General features: G+C 42.6%; 1 protein-coding gene across 1 annotated transcript; it reads left to right on the top strand.

Moving 5' to 3' along the window:
• Nucleotides 1–401: 401 nt before the first annotated feature.
• On the top strand, nt 402–10,328 carry LOC136291680 (acyl-CoA (8-3)-desaturase-like). Its single transcript, XM_066186824.1, has 12 exons — nt 402–620; nt 3,188–3,298; nt 3,716–3,913; nt 4,884–4,985; nt 5,149–5,277; nt 6,530–6,587; nt 6,950–7,026; nt 7,466–7,563; nt 7,856–7,952; nt 8,609–8,688; nt 8,791–8,916; nt 9,232–10,328. The coding sequence occupies exons 1-12, from the start codon at nt 402–404 to the stop codon at nt 9,281–9,283; spliced, it is 1,347 nt and encodes a 448-aa protein (XP_066042921.1). The 3' UTR covers nt 9,284–10,328.
• The last annotated feature ends 7,447 nt before the right edge of the window (nt 10,329–17,775 follow it).

Here is a 17,775-nt window from a genome sequence, read left to right as displayed (position 1 = left end):
TTAGTTAAGAAAGACACATTAATTTAGTATGCCAGGGTCAACACAGAAAATTTCAAAGACCAAGAAGGACAACCTGAATGTTTTGGGTGGTGATGAGGCCATTTAGAGGTATGAGGTGGTTTTCGCAAATTTCTGTCTTTATTCGTGTTTGCGCTCAATGAGCAGTCACACCTTGCAAAGGCAGCTCAGAAAGGAGACAAGAAGGAGCAGGGCTTTCCCTCATGGGTGTGTCCAAGCGTCTGGAAGAGGAGGGAACTTGGGAAGGGTGTGTTTGGGCGAAGAGAGCCAACCAGCCCTTGGAAGCGCGGGGAGTGGCTTGGAGTGGGGGTGTATAACGGGCAGGCCAGGATGGGCCACCCTCAGCCTGGACACGGAGCTGGCACTGGAGGGTTCCAGCACGGATGGCTCCACAGACTGGCCCCAGCGAGAAGGGGACGCCATCCATTCCAGCCTTCCCACAGCTTTTCACCTGGGAAGAGATCAGGATCCGCAACGGTCGCGGGCAAGGCCGGGAGCAGTGGCTGGTGATTGACAGGAAGGTTTATGATGTCAGCGAGTTTTCCAAGAGACATCCCGGGGGCAGCCGGGTTATCAGCCACTATGCCGGGCAGGATGCCACGGTAAGAGCTGGGAAAGCAGTGGAGGAAGGTGGTTCCAGTGGCAGGGAAGGAGGACGTGGTGGGGAATCCTATCTGGTGGTGGTCATCACTGTGCTCGTTCAGAGAGCACACTGAGAAAGCAGCATGATGCCCGTGAGCTGCAGGACATAAGGAAAAGTCCTACAAATATGTTTGAACACAGATCTTCCAGGAATTCCTGCAAAAATTTTTGATCTAGAGGATTTATCTAAAATCATTTGGTGCTCGATGGCAGGAATAATAAATTCTAAGTAGATCTCCAAGACTATCCTGAAAGGAGACACTTAATTTCTGAATAGGCAGAGCATTGGAAACATGGCCATAAACTTGTGATGTAGGAGATTTAATTCTTGTCACGACAAGACTTTCTGACTTGAAGAAAGTTGCTTAGCCTGTCTTAATTCCTCATGTTTCAGCATGCGGAATGGGATAGCACTTTTTACTCCCGGCCCCAGAATGGACCAGATCAGTTACTTTCCACATTTCATCCCTTGCACCCTGCTTGAAACTGGGGCAGAAAAATATCTGGTGATCTCAGAGGAAGAAAAAAGGAGAGGTTTGAGTCTTGTTTGGTTTCTCCCAAGTTCATTGACCTTCAGAGCATAGGCCAGCCCAGAGATCCTGGTGCCATTTCCTGCATTTTTTGCCACTGGACGTTTACAGAAGGAGTCAAGGAATGCAGAATGTGTGGAATGATTTTTCCCCAAGCTATGTCCTCCCAGCTCCTGCAAGGACCTGCAGTTTACATCACTGTGTTTATAGGCACCCAGGGGCTTTAACCGCAGTGAATGTGTTTAAAATACGACCTCTGATCTTACTTGCTTTTATTGTTGTAATAATTACAATCTGATTTTACTTGATCTTAAAAGTAACTTCTAGATGTACTATATCCCTTTGAAGACAGGACCAAAACCAGTAGCCAAAATCATGGGTTCAATGTGGATTTGTGTGGCATCCTAACCACACTTTCTGTCTTGCCCTTGCTAATCCTAATCATTCTTTTTTGCTTTTAAAGTCCTGCTTTTTCATATATTCTAAGAAATCCACAGAGAAAAGCAAGACTGAAAGGTGTCTCAAAAAATTACTGGTGCAAGACTTTACCTAAAACCAGGATCCAGTATTTTTTTTTTCCCCAACTGCTTTTGACTACTCTAGAGCTCATAATAATGTACACATAGTGAGAATTTTACTTCCTCTGTGGGGATTATTTTGCAAATACAAGGCAAGACCATTGCAGGACATTTAATTGATATCTAATGTTGTGAGTTATGTGGGTTGTAGGTGATAGTTTTTAAAGTTAAACCCTAAAGTTAATCTTAAAGTTAATGAGATGCTAATCAGGGCCTAAGACCAGTGAGGAGAAAGAATAGGCAGGACTGAGAGTCTTTCAGTGATAAGAATCTGTGATACTGATCTCATGAATAGGAGTTTCTGCTTGAAAGGATTCTGGTTCCTGTTTCCAAACTGCAGTATAGATACTTATGGATTAAATCAGAATTCCTGGCAAGATGGAGGAATATAAAAATTTATAAAGACCTGGGGGATGAGGGGCGCAAAATCACGATGGAAAGATTTCCCCAGTCCTCTGGGTGAGGACAGCATTGTTCGTTTGTCACTGAGACAAAGGGTCACTGCATGTCTGTAGAAAAGCTCAAGTGTCCAAAAAGTCACCCTGTTCTGACTTTTTCTACACTAAAGTACTCAGAGAGAGACTGTCTCCAGCCAAGAGGCTCCAAGGAAGTCCTCTGTCCTCTTTAATGAATTTGATTATTACCAAACCTGTACAGAATATTTGGGTTGTGCTCATCCCTGTTGATTTTCAGAGCCAAAATCAGCAAAATTAGACTGTTCAAAATGGGGATTTTGAGCTCTTTCTGGAAGAAAATCCTTTCTTCTGCAAAATTCACTGAGGACATGAGCTAAAGAAGATTTTTGATTTATCTGGAATCTCATCCTTTATGCCATTGTTTATATTTGATTTGAAACTAGGATTTGTAATGGTTCTTGAACAAGCACTTTTGTGTCATTAAATGTTCCCACTTCCCCAAAACATCAACAAGTCTGGAAATTTGGGGGGAACAGTAAGAGACACCCACTTTGTGCTGCTGAATATGAGGCTTCAGCATCTATTTTGTATGGCCTTAGTGTTACACAGACAGGATTTCAAAGCCTCATCCCAAGCATTGCAAGGACACACCTCATTCCCTGCTCCTGGGTCCCATCCATAGGGCAGGGCTGCTGGCTGGAGCCTTCTAGGGACAGACTGTGCTGAAACAAGCAGATCAAAGAACAGGTTTCCTTCTGCAAAGGGTTTTTCATCAAACCCTTTCATGTTTATTACCAGCCTCACCCAGGGGCTTTTATGAAATCTGGAAACACCTCCAGCTTCCTTGGTCCAAGCTCCAGTTGATGGGAAAGAGTGACAGGAGAGACAAAAACAGACAAGGGGAGCAGGATTTTGTGTTATAATCCAGACCTGGCAAATGAGAGGCTCAGCTCTGGTGTTGGGTCACATGCCCTCTCTCACCCCCTCCCTTTGTGTTCCTCAGGATGCCTTTGTGGCATTTCATCAGGACAAGTCCCTGGTGAAAAAGTACATGAAATCTCTGTTGATTGGGGAGCTGGCACCAGATCAACCTAGCTTTGAGTCTAATAAAAAGGTGAGTGCCCTAGATTCCGGCGGTGGGAATGGCTTGTGGTTCAGCATGGGAGGAGAAGGAAAACAGGAGAGGTAGCAGAAATCACCTCTGAGGGAGCACGCCTGATGCTGTGGGTGGGCAGGAGGTGGTGATGGGAGGCATGGAAACATGACTGTCCCAGCATCACTAAATCCACCCCTGGGAGCAAGGAATGAGCGCCAGAGCCCCAAATCCTGCTTGGTTCTCCTCAGTGTCTCAGAATCAAAGTAAAGTCTGTTGACTTCATGCTTGTTTTGGCACTGAGTCCCCACTGACAGAACATCTCCTCCAACTTCTGCGGCTGTTCTGGGATTCCTGGTTCTGCTCTATAACATTTTCAAAGTAAATAGTGCATTAATATTCACTTTACCCACAGAAATCCCTTTTCTTTACTCACAGAAATCCCTCTTGGAGGATTTTCGTGAGCTGCGCTGCACCATTGAGAAGATGGGACTTCTGAGGCCCAATTACTACTTCTTCTTCCTGATTTTCCTTCACCTCCTGGTGCTGGAGGCTGCATCCTGGCTCGTGGTCTGGTACTTTGGCATATCCCTGGTGCCTTTCCTGGCTGGCATGGTGTTATTCACCACTGCCCAGGTAAACTGCTGACAGGTGCTCAATGCTGCAGATGTCCTCAGCTCTTCCGGGTGGAGAGGATTAATGGAATGTCTCAGGCACTGCCTCCTCTCCTTAGATCCCATTATCTGGCTGAAGATGACAAGCACATTCTACGTCACCATTTTTGTTGCCTGCAGCAGATGTCATTTTGCTAATAGGCTGCTCCCTTGGGACGGTGGGGTTCTTGTGGAACTGGCTCTTTCACAAGATGGGATGAGCTGATCTAATCACTTGCCCCAGCAAAAAGGAGGAATATTTCATTCTCACTTGCACTTTTGTCTCTCTCTTTCTTCTGTGAGATGGCTCGGGTATTTTTTGCGTCCTTTATGAATTTTCTGCTGGATTAGTAAATTCAGCCATATAAGCAAAGGATCCATTTCAGGGTGGGTGTAGGGGAGGAGAGAATAGGGATTTGTGGCACTTAGATGGGAGAAATTGAAGGATGTGGCAGAGGGAGGAAAATAAGATTTTCTTATTAACACTGAATGCTTAAGTTTGCTCAGATTCCCCTGGAGCAGGTGCAAATGAGCTAATTAATTAATCTGTTTCATTTGCCTAGTATCTGCTAAGGCAGATATCCCTCGAGGTGCAGTCTTGTATTTTCATGGAAATGTGGAATGCAGTGAAGCCACAGGCTTAGAAACCATTCCACTTCCTAGCTGGTTACTTGGAAATTAATTACTTGTGATGGCAGCAACAGAATTCTGTGCTGTGACAATGAAGTTAATTGCAGTGGTGCTTCACTGCTTTCCCTATATTCCAGATCAAACTAATATTTGGAATTGAGCAGCTCTAGTGGACAGTGGCCTGGATGGAAGTTCCCAGCCCTGTGATCATCTCTTCCACACATCAGGTGGATGAAACTCACACTATGAAGTTACAGAGACTCACAAAGCAAATTATTGCAATAAAGCAGTTCTCTTTCCTCAGTGATCTTTTTGTCTCCCAGATCCAGATGGGCTGGTTCCAGCACGATCTGGGGCATTGCTCTGTCTTCAGGAAGCCCAGATGGAATCGTCTCCTGCAGATTGTGGTGATAAACGTGCTGAAGGTACTGGTGGGAATGTTCTCTGGGGCTAATCAGGACTAAGCAATGGATGGGAGTGTGCCTAAATCCGGGCAAGGCTGCTTGTGAGGGAATTGAGATAAATAGAGATGTGATACTTGATACTGCTCCAGTTTGAATCCCTGGTGTTGCCCTTTTCCCCACGCAGGGGCTGCCTGCCAGCTGGTGGAACCACCTGCACAACCAGCACCACGCCAAGCCCAACTGCTTCCGCAAGGACCCCGACCTCAACATGCACCCTCTGCTCTTCAGCCTGGGAAAGACCCTCTCTGTGGAGGTCTGGAAAAGCAGATTTAATGACAGAAAGCTAGAGTGTGATGTGTATCTAATATATCATAATAACAACCCAGATTGTGCCTTGAAACCAAGTGGTCTTTATGGTCCCTTCCAACCCAGACTATTCTATTCTATTCTATTCTATTCTATTCTATTCTATTCTATTCTATTCTATTCTATTCTATTCTATTCTATTCTATTCTATTCTATTCTATTCTATTCTATTCTATTCTATTCTATTCTATTTATGATAATTCCCAAAGTGTTCCAAGATCTCAGAGTCTCGTGTTATTGCAATGTTGAGGCACCCGCTCCTGAGATGCAAAGGCTTAATATCAGTGCTTAAGTAAGGGCAAGCACCTTGAAGGCAGCTCCAGGGGTGAGCCAGCCCACATACATTAGAGTATTAGTGAGTCAGATGTTCCCTCTGGATCCTCCTGGCTGTCGGAGCTGCTGGCATCCAAATCCTTCAGGGCGGGTGGAGCTGCCACGCACCGAACGCAAACGCAGCAAATGATTTCCTAACCCTGAATTTTATGGGTTTCATAAAAAGAGAAACTATGAATAGATCCTCCCTGCTTCCATTATGGCTCCTGATAGCATCAGGATAGGCAAGGGCTCGTTTGCCTTTTCTTTTCCTTGTAATTCCATTTACTCATGGCGTGATGAAACGGCCTCGTTGCGAGATACACCAGCCTCTTAAAAAAATGGCCCTCTCTCTTTTACCTGCTGAAAAAACTCTCCAAGGCATGTGGAAAATTCCAGCTCTGCTGTCCCAGAAAGATTCCTGCAATGGGAGACACAAAATGCTTATTGATAGAAAATCATTGGCTCCAGTTGGGAAGGATTTTGTCAGGGATTTTGGGAAAGATCTCTCATGTAGGAGCATGAGCATCCAGAGCAGGCTGGATGTGCTCCAGTGGGTTTGATGGAGTGAAAATGTAGGAAATCAGTTCTCATGTCTTCCTGCTTTTTAGCAGGATCATGGTTAGGCACACTACGGATAGGCAAAGTAGATTTCAGGGGTTTTGTTTATCCAGTTTATTTTTTGGTTTAGTGTTGATCCAATGCAGACTGGAGCTCTGAAGTAGTTTGCTTTAGTTCCTTATTATTTTGTCTTTTAAAGAATTAGATTCACAAAAGTTTGCAGTGATATTAAGAAACTTATTGTGCAATTGGTGAAAAATGACAAGGTAAAGAAATAAACTTAATTTTGCTGTTTGTAAATATTTCAATATCTTTTCATTTTTCAGCTTGGAAAGCAGAAGAAGAAGTTCATGCCTTACAATTATCAGCACAAGTATTTCATCTGTGAGTATCCCCTAAAACCATGAGTGCATCTCTTCCCCCACAAAATAAGGGTTTAAGATATTCCCATTGAAGTGAGAGCTCCGGGGGGCTTCCTTCATGTTAAAGAAGGTCCCCGTGAGGAGGAATTGCCCCTTAAGTCTCTGCTTGGGTTATGAGATGCAGATGGGGGTGTATCAAACAGAGGGAAGGAAGGCATGAGGAAGAAATGGAGAAGTGATGAGAAGAAAAGAGGAAGAGATTATGTGGATGCATGGAGGTTCATGTGAGTGGAAGACAGCAATTTTTCTTCCACTGGAAAGAAGAATCATTTTTATGATGCAGTGAAATTACAAATGTCTCTCTCTTTCTGTTCTGTCCTTCAGTGCTGGCCCCACTTGCCCTTGTACCCTTCTTCCAGCTGTCAATAATCTACTTTGCAATCAAGAGGAAAAAGTGGTTGGTAAGCACTGCTTCCCTGTCTGGAAAACTCCAAAAATATCATTGTATTCACCTTCACCTCCTATTGGTCAAGTCATTGGGGAGTAAGAGAGAAAAAATTATAGAAAAGGCTGATTCTAGGCTTGCTGCAGCAAGAGAAAATAGTTTAGAAGAGGCTTTTTAGCCTTTTAGCAGATAAATAAGTTACCAGGAAATTCCCGGACCCAGAGTGTGATGGTAGGGCTGTTTTCTGCAGTTATTGATGGTTAAGTGGGAATATTTCAGGGACACACCCACCTTGATGCAGAGTGGAGTTTACTCCTGATCATCCAGAAATTTGCGTATCAGAACATTTTTTAAGCTGCAGTTCAAGTAAAAGGGAGAGGATGGAGTGGAGGCATTTCATCAACAAAGGCTGATTTTCATCCTGATTTGCTTGGGTTTTGGTTTTTTTTTTACAGGACCTGATGTTGATTGTGGCTTTCAACATCCGAGTGTGCTTCATGTACATTCCTTTAATGGGATTTAAAAGCTTCATGATATACTACTGGCTGTCCAGGTAATTCAGAGCACACCCAGAGCCCCCATAATTAATATTTGTAACCAATATTGAGCTTCAAAAGAAATAAATGAAAAGTAAACCCAAGATTTTCACAGAATTAAAGTCCAGAAGAAACAGTTTAACTTCAGCGGAGTGGTGGCTGCTCAGGGACGTCTGCAGCTACAGCTTGAGTGATTCTTAGATTCTAAAAGTGCTTTTTTCACTTGGGAAGAGACTTAGTCAAGTGTTCTAGTGTTCAATTTGGATGGAATTAGAGATATGACAAGAGCTTCTGTGTTTATCTGCCCAGGTATCTTGAGAGTACCTGGTTTATTTGGGTGACCCAGATGAATCACATCCCAATGGACATTGATTATGACAAGAACGAAGACTGGGTGTCTACTCAGGTGAGAAGCTCCCTTCTTCTGGAATATTGGGTCTTCTAGTCTAAATTATAGAACAAAGACAATGTTGTTATTCTCTTAGATTTAATGTTAATAAGGTTTGCCTTTCCATTAATTAAATAAACATTTCTGTGATTTTCAAACCATTTAAATTTTTAGTTGGAAAACAGGAAATCTAGATTTTTGAAATCCTGTTTTTTCACTGAAATGCCTTGACATGTTTTTCAGGACCCTTTCCCCTCCCTTTTATAGGAAAGCACTGGTGGTATAACAGCCAATCTCCTTTTTAGGCCAACCAAAGGGAAGCAAAGTGGGATACCTTTATTTTTACCCTACAGGCTGCAGGTTTACTACTGATCAGATTAATCTGAGAAAATTGAAATTGCCTGATAAAAATGAATATGTAAATAGAGCTTTGCTCACCTCTATCCTGCCTCCAGCAGTATAATCCCACATAGTGGGTTTGAAGGATAAAAAAACTCAGCCTGGCTAGTCTAGACTCTGTTGAATTCCTCAGGGCAATGATGGCTGTAATCCCTGATTTGCCTTGGTTTTTATGCTAGATAAGGCTGGGTAGGGATTTCTGGGGATCCAATTGTTGGACTTGCAGGAAAATAAAATCTAAATCCTCTGGGGGTTTTGGTTTTTTTCCCTCCTAGCTCCACGCAACCTGCAACGTGAACCAGTCTGGGTTCAATGACTGGTTCACTGGGCACCTGAACTTCCAAATCGAGCACCAGTGAGTAGCATTCTGGGTGGAAAAATGGGAATAATCAGGGGGATATTTTGAGCAGGGAGAAAGCCAAGTCTTGCAATAACTCTCCCTCTTCCTATTCTGCAGCCTGTTCCCCACCATGCCTCGGCACAACTATTGGAAAGTGGCTCCCCTGGTGAAAAGCCTCTGTGACAAGCACGGCATTGAGTACAAAAGCAAGACTTTGCTGACAGCCTTTGTAGACATTTTGCAGTAAGTATCAATTAACAAGATGATTTTGCTCTGTGGTGGCAGGCAAGAGACACCCAGGCAGCCATTTCAAATCAGTGTCCATGGAGAGATCAAACCTAGAGTCTATTTAGACTTTTCTGAAGTTTTAAAGTTTCAGAGCTTGTTTTTCTCTTCCTTAAATCCTCTCAGCTCATTGCCAGCAGTCAGACTTTGTTATGAGGTGTCCATGCAATTTAAAATCCATTTCTTTCCTTTTATTTCTTTAACTACAGTTTGCCTCCCAGAAAGTTGAACTCTGTCTCCTCCTAAGTGATTTTTTCCTTTCTGCTCCTGCAGTTCCCTGAAGGATTCTGGGGAGCACTGGTTGGAAGCATATCTGCATGGATAGAAACTGACAACTCTCCAAGGGAAACCCTTCACCACAAAACTGCTGCCAGGAGCCAGGACACACCATCCCTTTGTGTTGTTCTCAAGCACAGGAACTCAGGACCTGGGCAAATTTCAGTAAGAATGAAATGGGACAGTGGCCTCAACATACATTTTTTTACCTTATTCCCAACCATGAACCTCTGTTTTTTCCTGCTCTCAATCTCAGACTTCAGAGACGGGCTTTTAAACTTGGGGAGAAGTAGTTTTTGAATCAGCTTGACCAGTTCAACTTTATTGGAAGTGCCAGCTTCTTGCTTATGGAAGAAAGGATATTCTTCTCTGAGTCACAGAATCCTGGAATGGTTTGGGTTGGAAAGGACCTTAAAGATCATCTTGCTCCACCCCCTGTCATGGGCAGGGACACCTTCCACCTGACCAGATTGCTCCAAGCACTGTCCAGCCTGGCCTTGTACAGTTCCAGGGATAGGACATCCACAGCTTCCTTGGGAAACCTGTTCCAGTGCCTCACAATAAAGAATTTCGTCCTAATATCCAATCTACACCCACCCTCTGTCAGTTCAAAACTATTGTCCCCCCTGTCCCTACAAGTCCTGATAAAAACTCTCCATCTTCCTCACAAGCCTCTTTCAATATTAAGGTCTCCTTTGTGTTCTTGGCTCAGTGGATCAGTGAAAAACTGCAGGGAAAGTGCAGGAAGTTAGGAGACATTAGGCATGGGGAAATATTTAAGAGATCTTGTAGAACAGATCAAATAAATGTGGAAAGAACAATGTGGGCTCTGAGGCATGTCCCCATCACTTCTGGTCATCTTGCTGTGACTATGAAGGATTGTAAGAGGTTCTGTTCCTGGATTGCATGGGCAGGCAGCTCAGCTGGGGGCTGCTTACACCTGCAGTAGCCAGTGTGAACACAGTTGGTATGGCATGTGGCATCTATAGGCATAAATACATGTCTGGGGTTTAGCTGAGTGCTGACTGTGCTGTCAGATTGCATTTCTGGTGTAGACCAGCTTTGAATCAGGCTAAGAAGACAAAGCACTGAGGCATAGGTCCAGATTTCAAGGGTATTTAGGATACTCTTGCTTTTATATATATATATTATATTTTATCTAAAAGTTTACATCTTGTTGGTTTAGTACAATTGGTTTTACAAGAAAATTATGAATAAAGTTCTTGATCATGATTTTTGGATTGAAGTCAAAGCCTGTTTTATAAGGAGCTTTGATTTATCTTGCTGATTTTGAAAAGCAATTATGAATCAATGACATTTCCTAATACCACTTAGAGCAAATATATTCCATTATGGGACTGGCAGAACCTATGTGGTACTGTTCCCACCTCACTGACCCAAAACCAAAAAGGTTTTCATGGCAAGAACCTGTACTGGCAAATAAAGAGACAATTTATCCATAAAAGCAAAGGCCACATGGTTCCTCTGTGCCTTCATACCCCGAACTTTCAGTGGATAAATCAGGAGGAAGATGTGGGAGATTTAAAAGCAGCTCACTTGTCTTGCAATTTACAGACACCAAAACCCCTTTCTGGGTAACAAGATCAAGCCCAACAAACAAAGCAGGAGGAGTTTGGACTTTTTTTTTTTTTCCCTTGGTTTTTCTCAGAACACCTCTGTTTCTTTATATTTTTGTGTGTAGGTACAGGTACCAGTAACACCGTTCTGGTTGTTTCGTTAATAATGGTTGGCAGATGTCTTCGAAAAGGTCCTGTTTTAAAAGTAGTTATTAAAAAGTGTTTAAAATGTAGTTTGAGAATCCCTGCTAACTGCAATTGCCTACAGCAATTAAGTGTCCCCAAATCCAGGACGGGTTATAATGGTGATATCCATAATTATTTGCAAAAGCAGAAACATTATATAATTATGTAAGGGCTAATACATCATTAAGATGTAGGGAATTCCCTGAATGCAGGGATTTCATGGCACTACGTTAAAACATTTTAAAATTGCTGTCCTGCTGATGGTAATATAAATATTAAAGATTCTTCCTTTTTTTTTTTTTTTTTTTTTAACCAGTGAGACTTGAAAGCTTTGCTGATCCTGTGTCCCAGTGAAATCAATACAAGGCTGAATCAAAAGGGTTCTTTGTGGTGTCAATCTCATAAATTAAACTGATCATTTGTAGTGTTTAATTAGAATTCTGCTCATTTGAATGTCATTATTTATTGATTCTTTTTTCAATCTGGTTTTAATTAAAACTTTTCTGTCTCTATTTGTCTCAACAGGCTGCTCTGTGTTGATAATGATTTCTTTATCTTTTTAATTAAGGTTATTAATAGTGGAGCTGGTTTACCTTGGTCAAATTCTAACATGGTGTACAAACTCTAAGGGGTCAGGTGAGAACTGTAATATTCCTTGAAAGCCAATATTTGCTATCTGGAATACCTGGAAGAGAAGGAAATTAGGGAGATGCTTTGCAGAATCCTTCTGGGTTTTTCTCTTTCTGCAGGAGTTTGTGCTGAGTTGCTGCTCGAAGTGGTTTCCTTTATCCAGGTAGAGCAGAATCTCTATTTATTCTTCCCTCAGGTCCCAGATTTAGGGATGCAATTGGACAAGATACTTTGGGTGGAATCTGATTAAGAGGATTTAGAAATGGATAGAACAACTCCCTTTTCTGCTGTTGTCCTGCTCTGTGTGGCAGCACCTCAGCCTAGCACCTGTTTCCTGAGTGCAAAATTATTCACTTATGCACTGATCCCTCTTAGCAGCCACCCCTGCAAAAAAAATACTTCAGTTTTATTGTGTGAAAACTCTTCAGCAATTGTTTGGAGGGCAACTTGTAGCCAGACTTGAAGGAAATTACAGTTTGTGTGTCCATAAAGAGAGCCAGCCAGAAATAGAGGTTGTATTTACACTGAACTCCAAAAAAAAGGGTGACTTTATTCCAGCTTGCCACCTGAAATACCTTTTCCTCAGGTGCTGCCCACAGAAGGTGTGCTCTGCTATTACTCCAAAGCCCTTGGAGTGCTGAGCTGTGCTTCCCTGCATGTAGGGAGCCGCCTCTGTCTGAGCAATTTTCCTCGTCACCCACCCAAGGGTGAGGCATGCTTGGTTTTCCAGGCTGCCATCCCCTGAGGGGCCTCATCCCATAGGCATGCTTGGATCATACTCTTAGAGGCAGGACTGTGCTTTCCAGAGGACATTTATGTCTGTTTTCTCTCAAAAATGAGCTGGGAAAAGCAACCCTGCATCCTTTGCCATTAAACTTACAAGAGCAATGTGGTACCTGAGGTTTCATCTTAGGACCCAGCCCTTCAGTTCAACTTGTCCCTCAGGAAATTCCTCATCTCCTCTATGGATTGGGGCAGGTTTGCATCAAAATATTAATTCTTTCACTCTGCTTCAACTCTTCTTAACTGATGAGTGGTGAGGATATTCCTCACTTAAACTCTTGGACGCCCAAAGGTACTTTTTTATTTTCTCAGAAAAATTATAAATAAATCTTTCTTATATCCTCTTATTCTTGGTGATAGATTAGGAAAAATCAAGTGAAATAATCTTTACTGATTTGTCTGGTCACTTAATCTAGTCTGAAAAAAAAAAAAAAATTTCCCTAAAAGATCTACATTCCCTCTTGGAAGTAACCCCTGAAAACACAAAACAATGGATGTGAAAATACATCTTTTAGGGGTGGTTTAGGTTCTGGAAATGGTCTAGAACTCTCCCTACTCACTGTTCCGTTCTTACAAATATTTAGCACTTGTGTCTTATTTACCCTATCTGTGTATTTGTCTGCAGGGTGGTTATGCTTAGATGGGTAGATATGTTTATATTTGAGATTTTGATTTTGTGGGGTTTTTTTCCATTCTAAAAAAAGCATGCTCAACCACCATGCTACCTTTTTGTGCCAATTAATCTAGTTTATTGATTGAAGGTGTTGACACAAAGGTGCCCACTGGAGCTGTTATTCCAATCTGCAATGGGTTAGAAGAGATTCAGTTTAAATGTATTCATGAAATAAAAACAAAGTCGATTTTTTTATAGCACTATCTCTTGCCTTTAGGGCGTTTTAATAGCATATGACACCTGAAAAATCCAGCAGGAACACCAGAATCCAGCCTTGTGAGGAGATTATTGAGCAAGAACAAGCCAATTATGCAAATGAAGCCCATACTCCCTGCAAGAATTGCTGCATGCAGCAATCTGCATGGCCTTCATTTTCTCTCTGACTCATAACTCCACATTTGGGAGCAGAACTCTGCACACCAGTTGGATCCCAGTCAGTGAAGGGCTGGGGTTTGCTTACGTGGGCTTTTCTACCTGTTTACATCCTGTTGGATCGGTGTCAGCTTCAATTCATGGTCTGTGGCGTATCCAGAACAACAAACACGCAGGAGAGGGCAAGAGAGAGACCACATCAGATCAGAGCATTATTCCAGTGCCTAAAGTGGAGGCCTGAAGAAGGAAACAAACCTAGCCTCAATAGGGATTAATTATAATGTTTATGTTGTTATTCTGCGTGGATTGAATCCACAGGGACTTATCCCACATGGGAAGGGGCAGCTCTACCACAGTGATTTAAAGGGTAGCTTTTCTCAGGAATTACTCATTCCACTTCCAGTGATTTATTAGTACCTTTGGAATTTTGCATCCTCATGCCAGAGGTCCCAAATATTCATCTAACCTTCTTCTGTTCCTCTGGAATGATGAAATATCCTAAAATTCTTTGACCTGTTGCAACAATGGATTTACCAGGCTTGGCTCCTCATGAAGCTGAAAAAAAGATTTGTCTTTTTTATTTTGGTCTTAATTTTCTTGTTGAAGTGGGTGTTAGATCTACACACACCATGACAAAAAAAAACCAACCAAACAAACAAATAACTCCAAACCAAACCCAAACCCCACATAAAAATTACACATTAAAGTATTTATGCCATTATAAAAAGAGAAACAACTTCAAAGTAAGATTTCCTGCATTCTTTGTGTTGTGTCAGGGAGAAAGGAGCCAATCAGTTTTGCAATATTCTACTTGGGCTTCCTTTCAGGGAAATAGATGGGATACAATCTCCAGCTGGGATTTTCTGATGCCATGTATCAACACCCCATTGTGAAGCTCCAGTTTGTTGTATCAGAAATCCATCAGCTGTGCGCAGCAATGAGTAAAGCAAAGCAGCAAAATGCTCATTAAAATTATTTAAATATCAGCTGTGGGACATGAGCTAGAAGTGTGATATTGCAGCACACAAAATTTGCTCAATGTAAGTGGTGGTGATGTAAGATTTTTAACCCCAGAATTGAAGTTGCAGGCTTTGGGTGTGTGAAAATGAAAGAGATGCTCTCAGGGTAGTTTTAAATCCTCTTTTATTAACTCACTTCTCCTTTTTATTGCTCCTACCAGCTCTTAAATGAAAAAATCCCTTGAGTAAGAAGGTGAGATGCACTGACAGCTGGTGAGGTGAGGGAAAACTCTGCCAATGTGACCATCCACCCAACAGTCCTCAATTCTGAGGTCTCTGGAATGAGGTGAAATCCACGAGTGTCTAAGAATGTGGTAGAAAAAGTACTGAGGAAACTTTTCCCTGACTCAAATAAGGTATTCTTGGGGCTGTAACTGACAGTTTGAGCACCTCTCTGAAATGTGTTCCCTCCAATGAAAAATCTCAACTCCTTTTGGTCCATTTTATCTTTTTCATTCCCTGCAGCACGGCCCTGAGTTCCTTATTTTGACTGCTTATATTTAAAAACAGTTGATGATGAAAGGTTGTGCTATATCTTTAACCAACATCTCCTTTTTTCAATATAAACTCTTAATTTGCATCCTTGCTACACTCCCCAGTCCAAAATGTGAATATCCCTGGATACTTTCACTGCCTGTGTGAGTTATCTTGCCACCTCCATCTCTCCCTAATAACACCTTGGGAAAGGATTTACCTCTGGGCTACTCTTTCCAGATCTGTTACACACGGGATTCTGCCACTCTTTCCTCCCCCCTTCGAAGTTGGTTTGAAATAAATATTGGGGGGGGAGGGGGAGGGGGGGGAAGGGTGCATCCAGAGAAATACCTGGATTTAGGCATCTGGGCTGAATAAAGTCTGCTGGCATTTCTTACCACAAGTACATCCAGTGACTTACAAAGCAGAGGAGGAGAGATCCCAGCTAATGTCCTGTGAATTTGTTGACAGTGTGCCAAGACAACAGATATAATACCAATAAATGCAAACAATTGGCTTTTCCAGGGAGCTGCACAAGATTCCAATTCCCCATCCTTGTACTCCTTGTATTACGGTGCCTTTCAGGCCTTGATCAGCACCAACTGCAGTCCTTTTATATAGCCAGGGCCCCATCACCCTCACAGGGAAGAACTTCTTCCCAATATCCAATCCAAACCCACCCTCTGGCAGTTTGAAGCCATTCCCCAGTGTACCAGGAAATAAAAACCTTTCATTTTTCTCTTAATGAAAACATGTCTTTGGGGGGGAAAAAAAAAAATCTACGGAATACAATTTGCTTTGGTGCTGCTTCTTCAGCACTTCAATCCCTGTGGAACAGGACATTCCCAGAAAAGGAATTCTCTCTTGACTAACGAGCTCTTAAATATGACCTCAGATATTAAAAGCAAGTCTGAGGTATAAGTGCCTCATTCATGCAGTGTTTTATTGTCTGTTGTCACTCTTCAGTTGCATGAACCAGGGTGTGCCTTGTGTCCTTGTCTCAGTCTGTTGACAGCAAGATAATCCCTCTTGTCTCTGCAAAGGAAACCTCTTAACAAGTTTGCCACTGGGAGAGCTGGGACCTGGCAAGCCCAGAACTCATCTCGGAGCTCAGCTTGGCTTCTGGATCACCGCTTGACACTTTTAGCATCATTCCCACCTGGAACTGGGAGTAAACCTTGCCTTCTCCAGGTGCGCTGGTGCTTACTAAAGCTGAATATTGGCTGTGGCCATATGCTCCCTCTGCTGGTAAATGCATCCAGGTGACCATGGAATACATGCCAGGATGATACTTTGCATTTTCTAAACCCAAAATGTGAAATCACCTGATTTTGGAGTGTAATCCTCGGCTGCTGGGGATATTTTACCGCAATTCCGGGGTCAGCAGTTCCCTTTATGACTTGAAATCAAATAAAACCTCCTTAAAATTTTATTTCCCAGGTGATTTCAAAGGAGTGTTTGACTGAATGTGGATCTGGAGAAAATCACTGTGTTTTTCTTCACTCCCTAGGGAGAGGTAGCTGAGTTTCTAATTGATTGATATTTAGACAGCTAAGGATAGGAAGGCTAGAGGGTCTCGAGAATTTGATCCGCTGGAGGGGTTCTCAAGGAGAAAACAGGGGAGAGGAAAAATGATCCAAGATTGTCTCCCTGTGGCAGAATCCCGCTGTTGCAAGTGGAATTCGGCCAGGTTTTTTGCTTTTCCTTGGATGAATTCCTCCCTGGAACAGCTGCTGTGAATAACAACAGAAATGTTATCCAAATCACTATAACAAATGTCAACATTAAAAAAAAAAATTCTCCTGGGTTACATTTGTATTAGGTCTATTTGATAATGAAAAGGTGGTGCAATTGTAACAATTAATTTAGAGCAGCTTTGCAGCTGGAGATATTCAATCGAAACTCTGCTCTGGGAGTAAAAAAACCCAAATTATGTCCAGACAAAAATTCCAACTTTTAAGTATCTCATAAAAGAGAAAAAAAAATGAGATGAGAACTCTAATATTTTTTTGTGAGTTATTTTGAAATAATGGTGGATTTAGAAGCTAGAACTGCACAGAGCTTAAAAGTTCACAAATTTCATCCCAAACCTGTATATTTTAGAGAAGGCATTCCATCTCCTGAACAAGAAGGATTATCGTCCACATGAAATTTCACAGTGTGACAATTTGGCTCACTTGTTCTTCCACCAAACTGTGAGGGTTTATTCATGAAGTGCAGACCTAGTCTGCCAGCCACGACGAGGCGGTTCGGGCTCTGGCCTCACATTTAGTGCTGCTTTCCCACATGATGTGGAGGCCTGTCCCTCATCACCCGCTTTTTGGGCATGGCTTTGGATGTTGTGGGGGGTTTGCCAGTGTCCAGGAGGACAATTGTCACCTCTGAGGTGATTTTTCTACCGCAGGAAGTGTTTGCTACCAGTTTTTGGCGCCTCATTTTCTGATGGGGAGAGACTCGGAGTTTGGATGAGAGGGTCCTTGAGTTCCCTTCTCCTCCAAAACCTCTTCTCCAAGGAAAGGAGCATAGGAATATCTGCATGGCCTCTCATATCAGTAGCCTTTTCTTTCAATCCACCTTAAAAAAAAAACAGAAGGGGATGTGGTGTTTCCACTGCTTGCCTCATGTAATGTCCTGTGAGAGAGCAGCAGGGCCTGGGCCTGACTCAGCCTTGGATGGTTAAACTCATTCCTCTGCTTCCCTCTGCAGCTCCCAAAACTCTGTTATGCCTCTTCCAATGGGAAATTTAATTGCATTGTGTCCCTGGTAGAATCCCTAAAGCTGCAAATGAATTACCGAGCCTGTTGTGCCAGGACACTGGGAGACCCTG

Source organism: Chamaea fasciata, unplaced genomic scaffold, assembly GCF_029207755.1.
Source record: "Chamaea fasciata isolate MVZ Bird 193981 ecotype frontalis unplaced genomic scaffold, bChaFas1.0.hap1 SCAF_7, whole genome shotgun sequence".
Taxonomy (NCBI): domain Eukaryota; kingdom Metazoa; phylum Chordata; class Aves; order Passeriformes; family Sylviidae; genus Chamaea; species Chamaea fasciata.
This window is presented reverse-complemented; position numbering and strand designations above follow the sequence as displayed.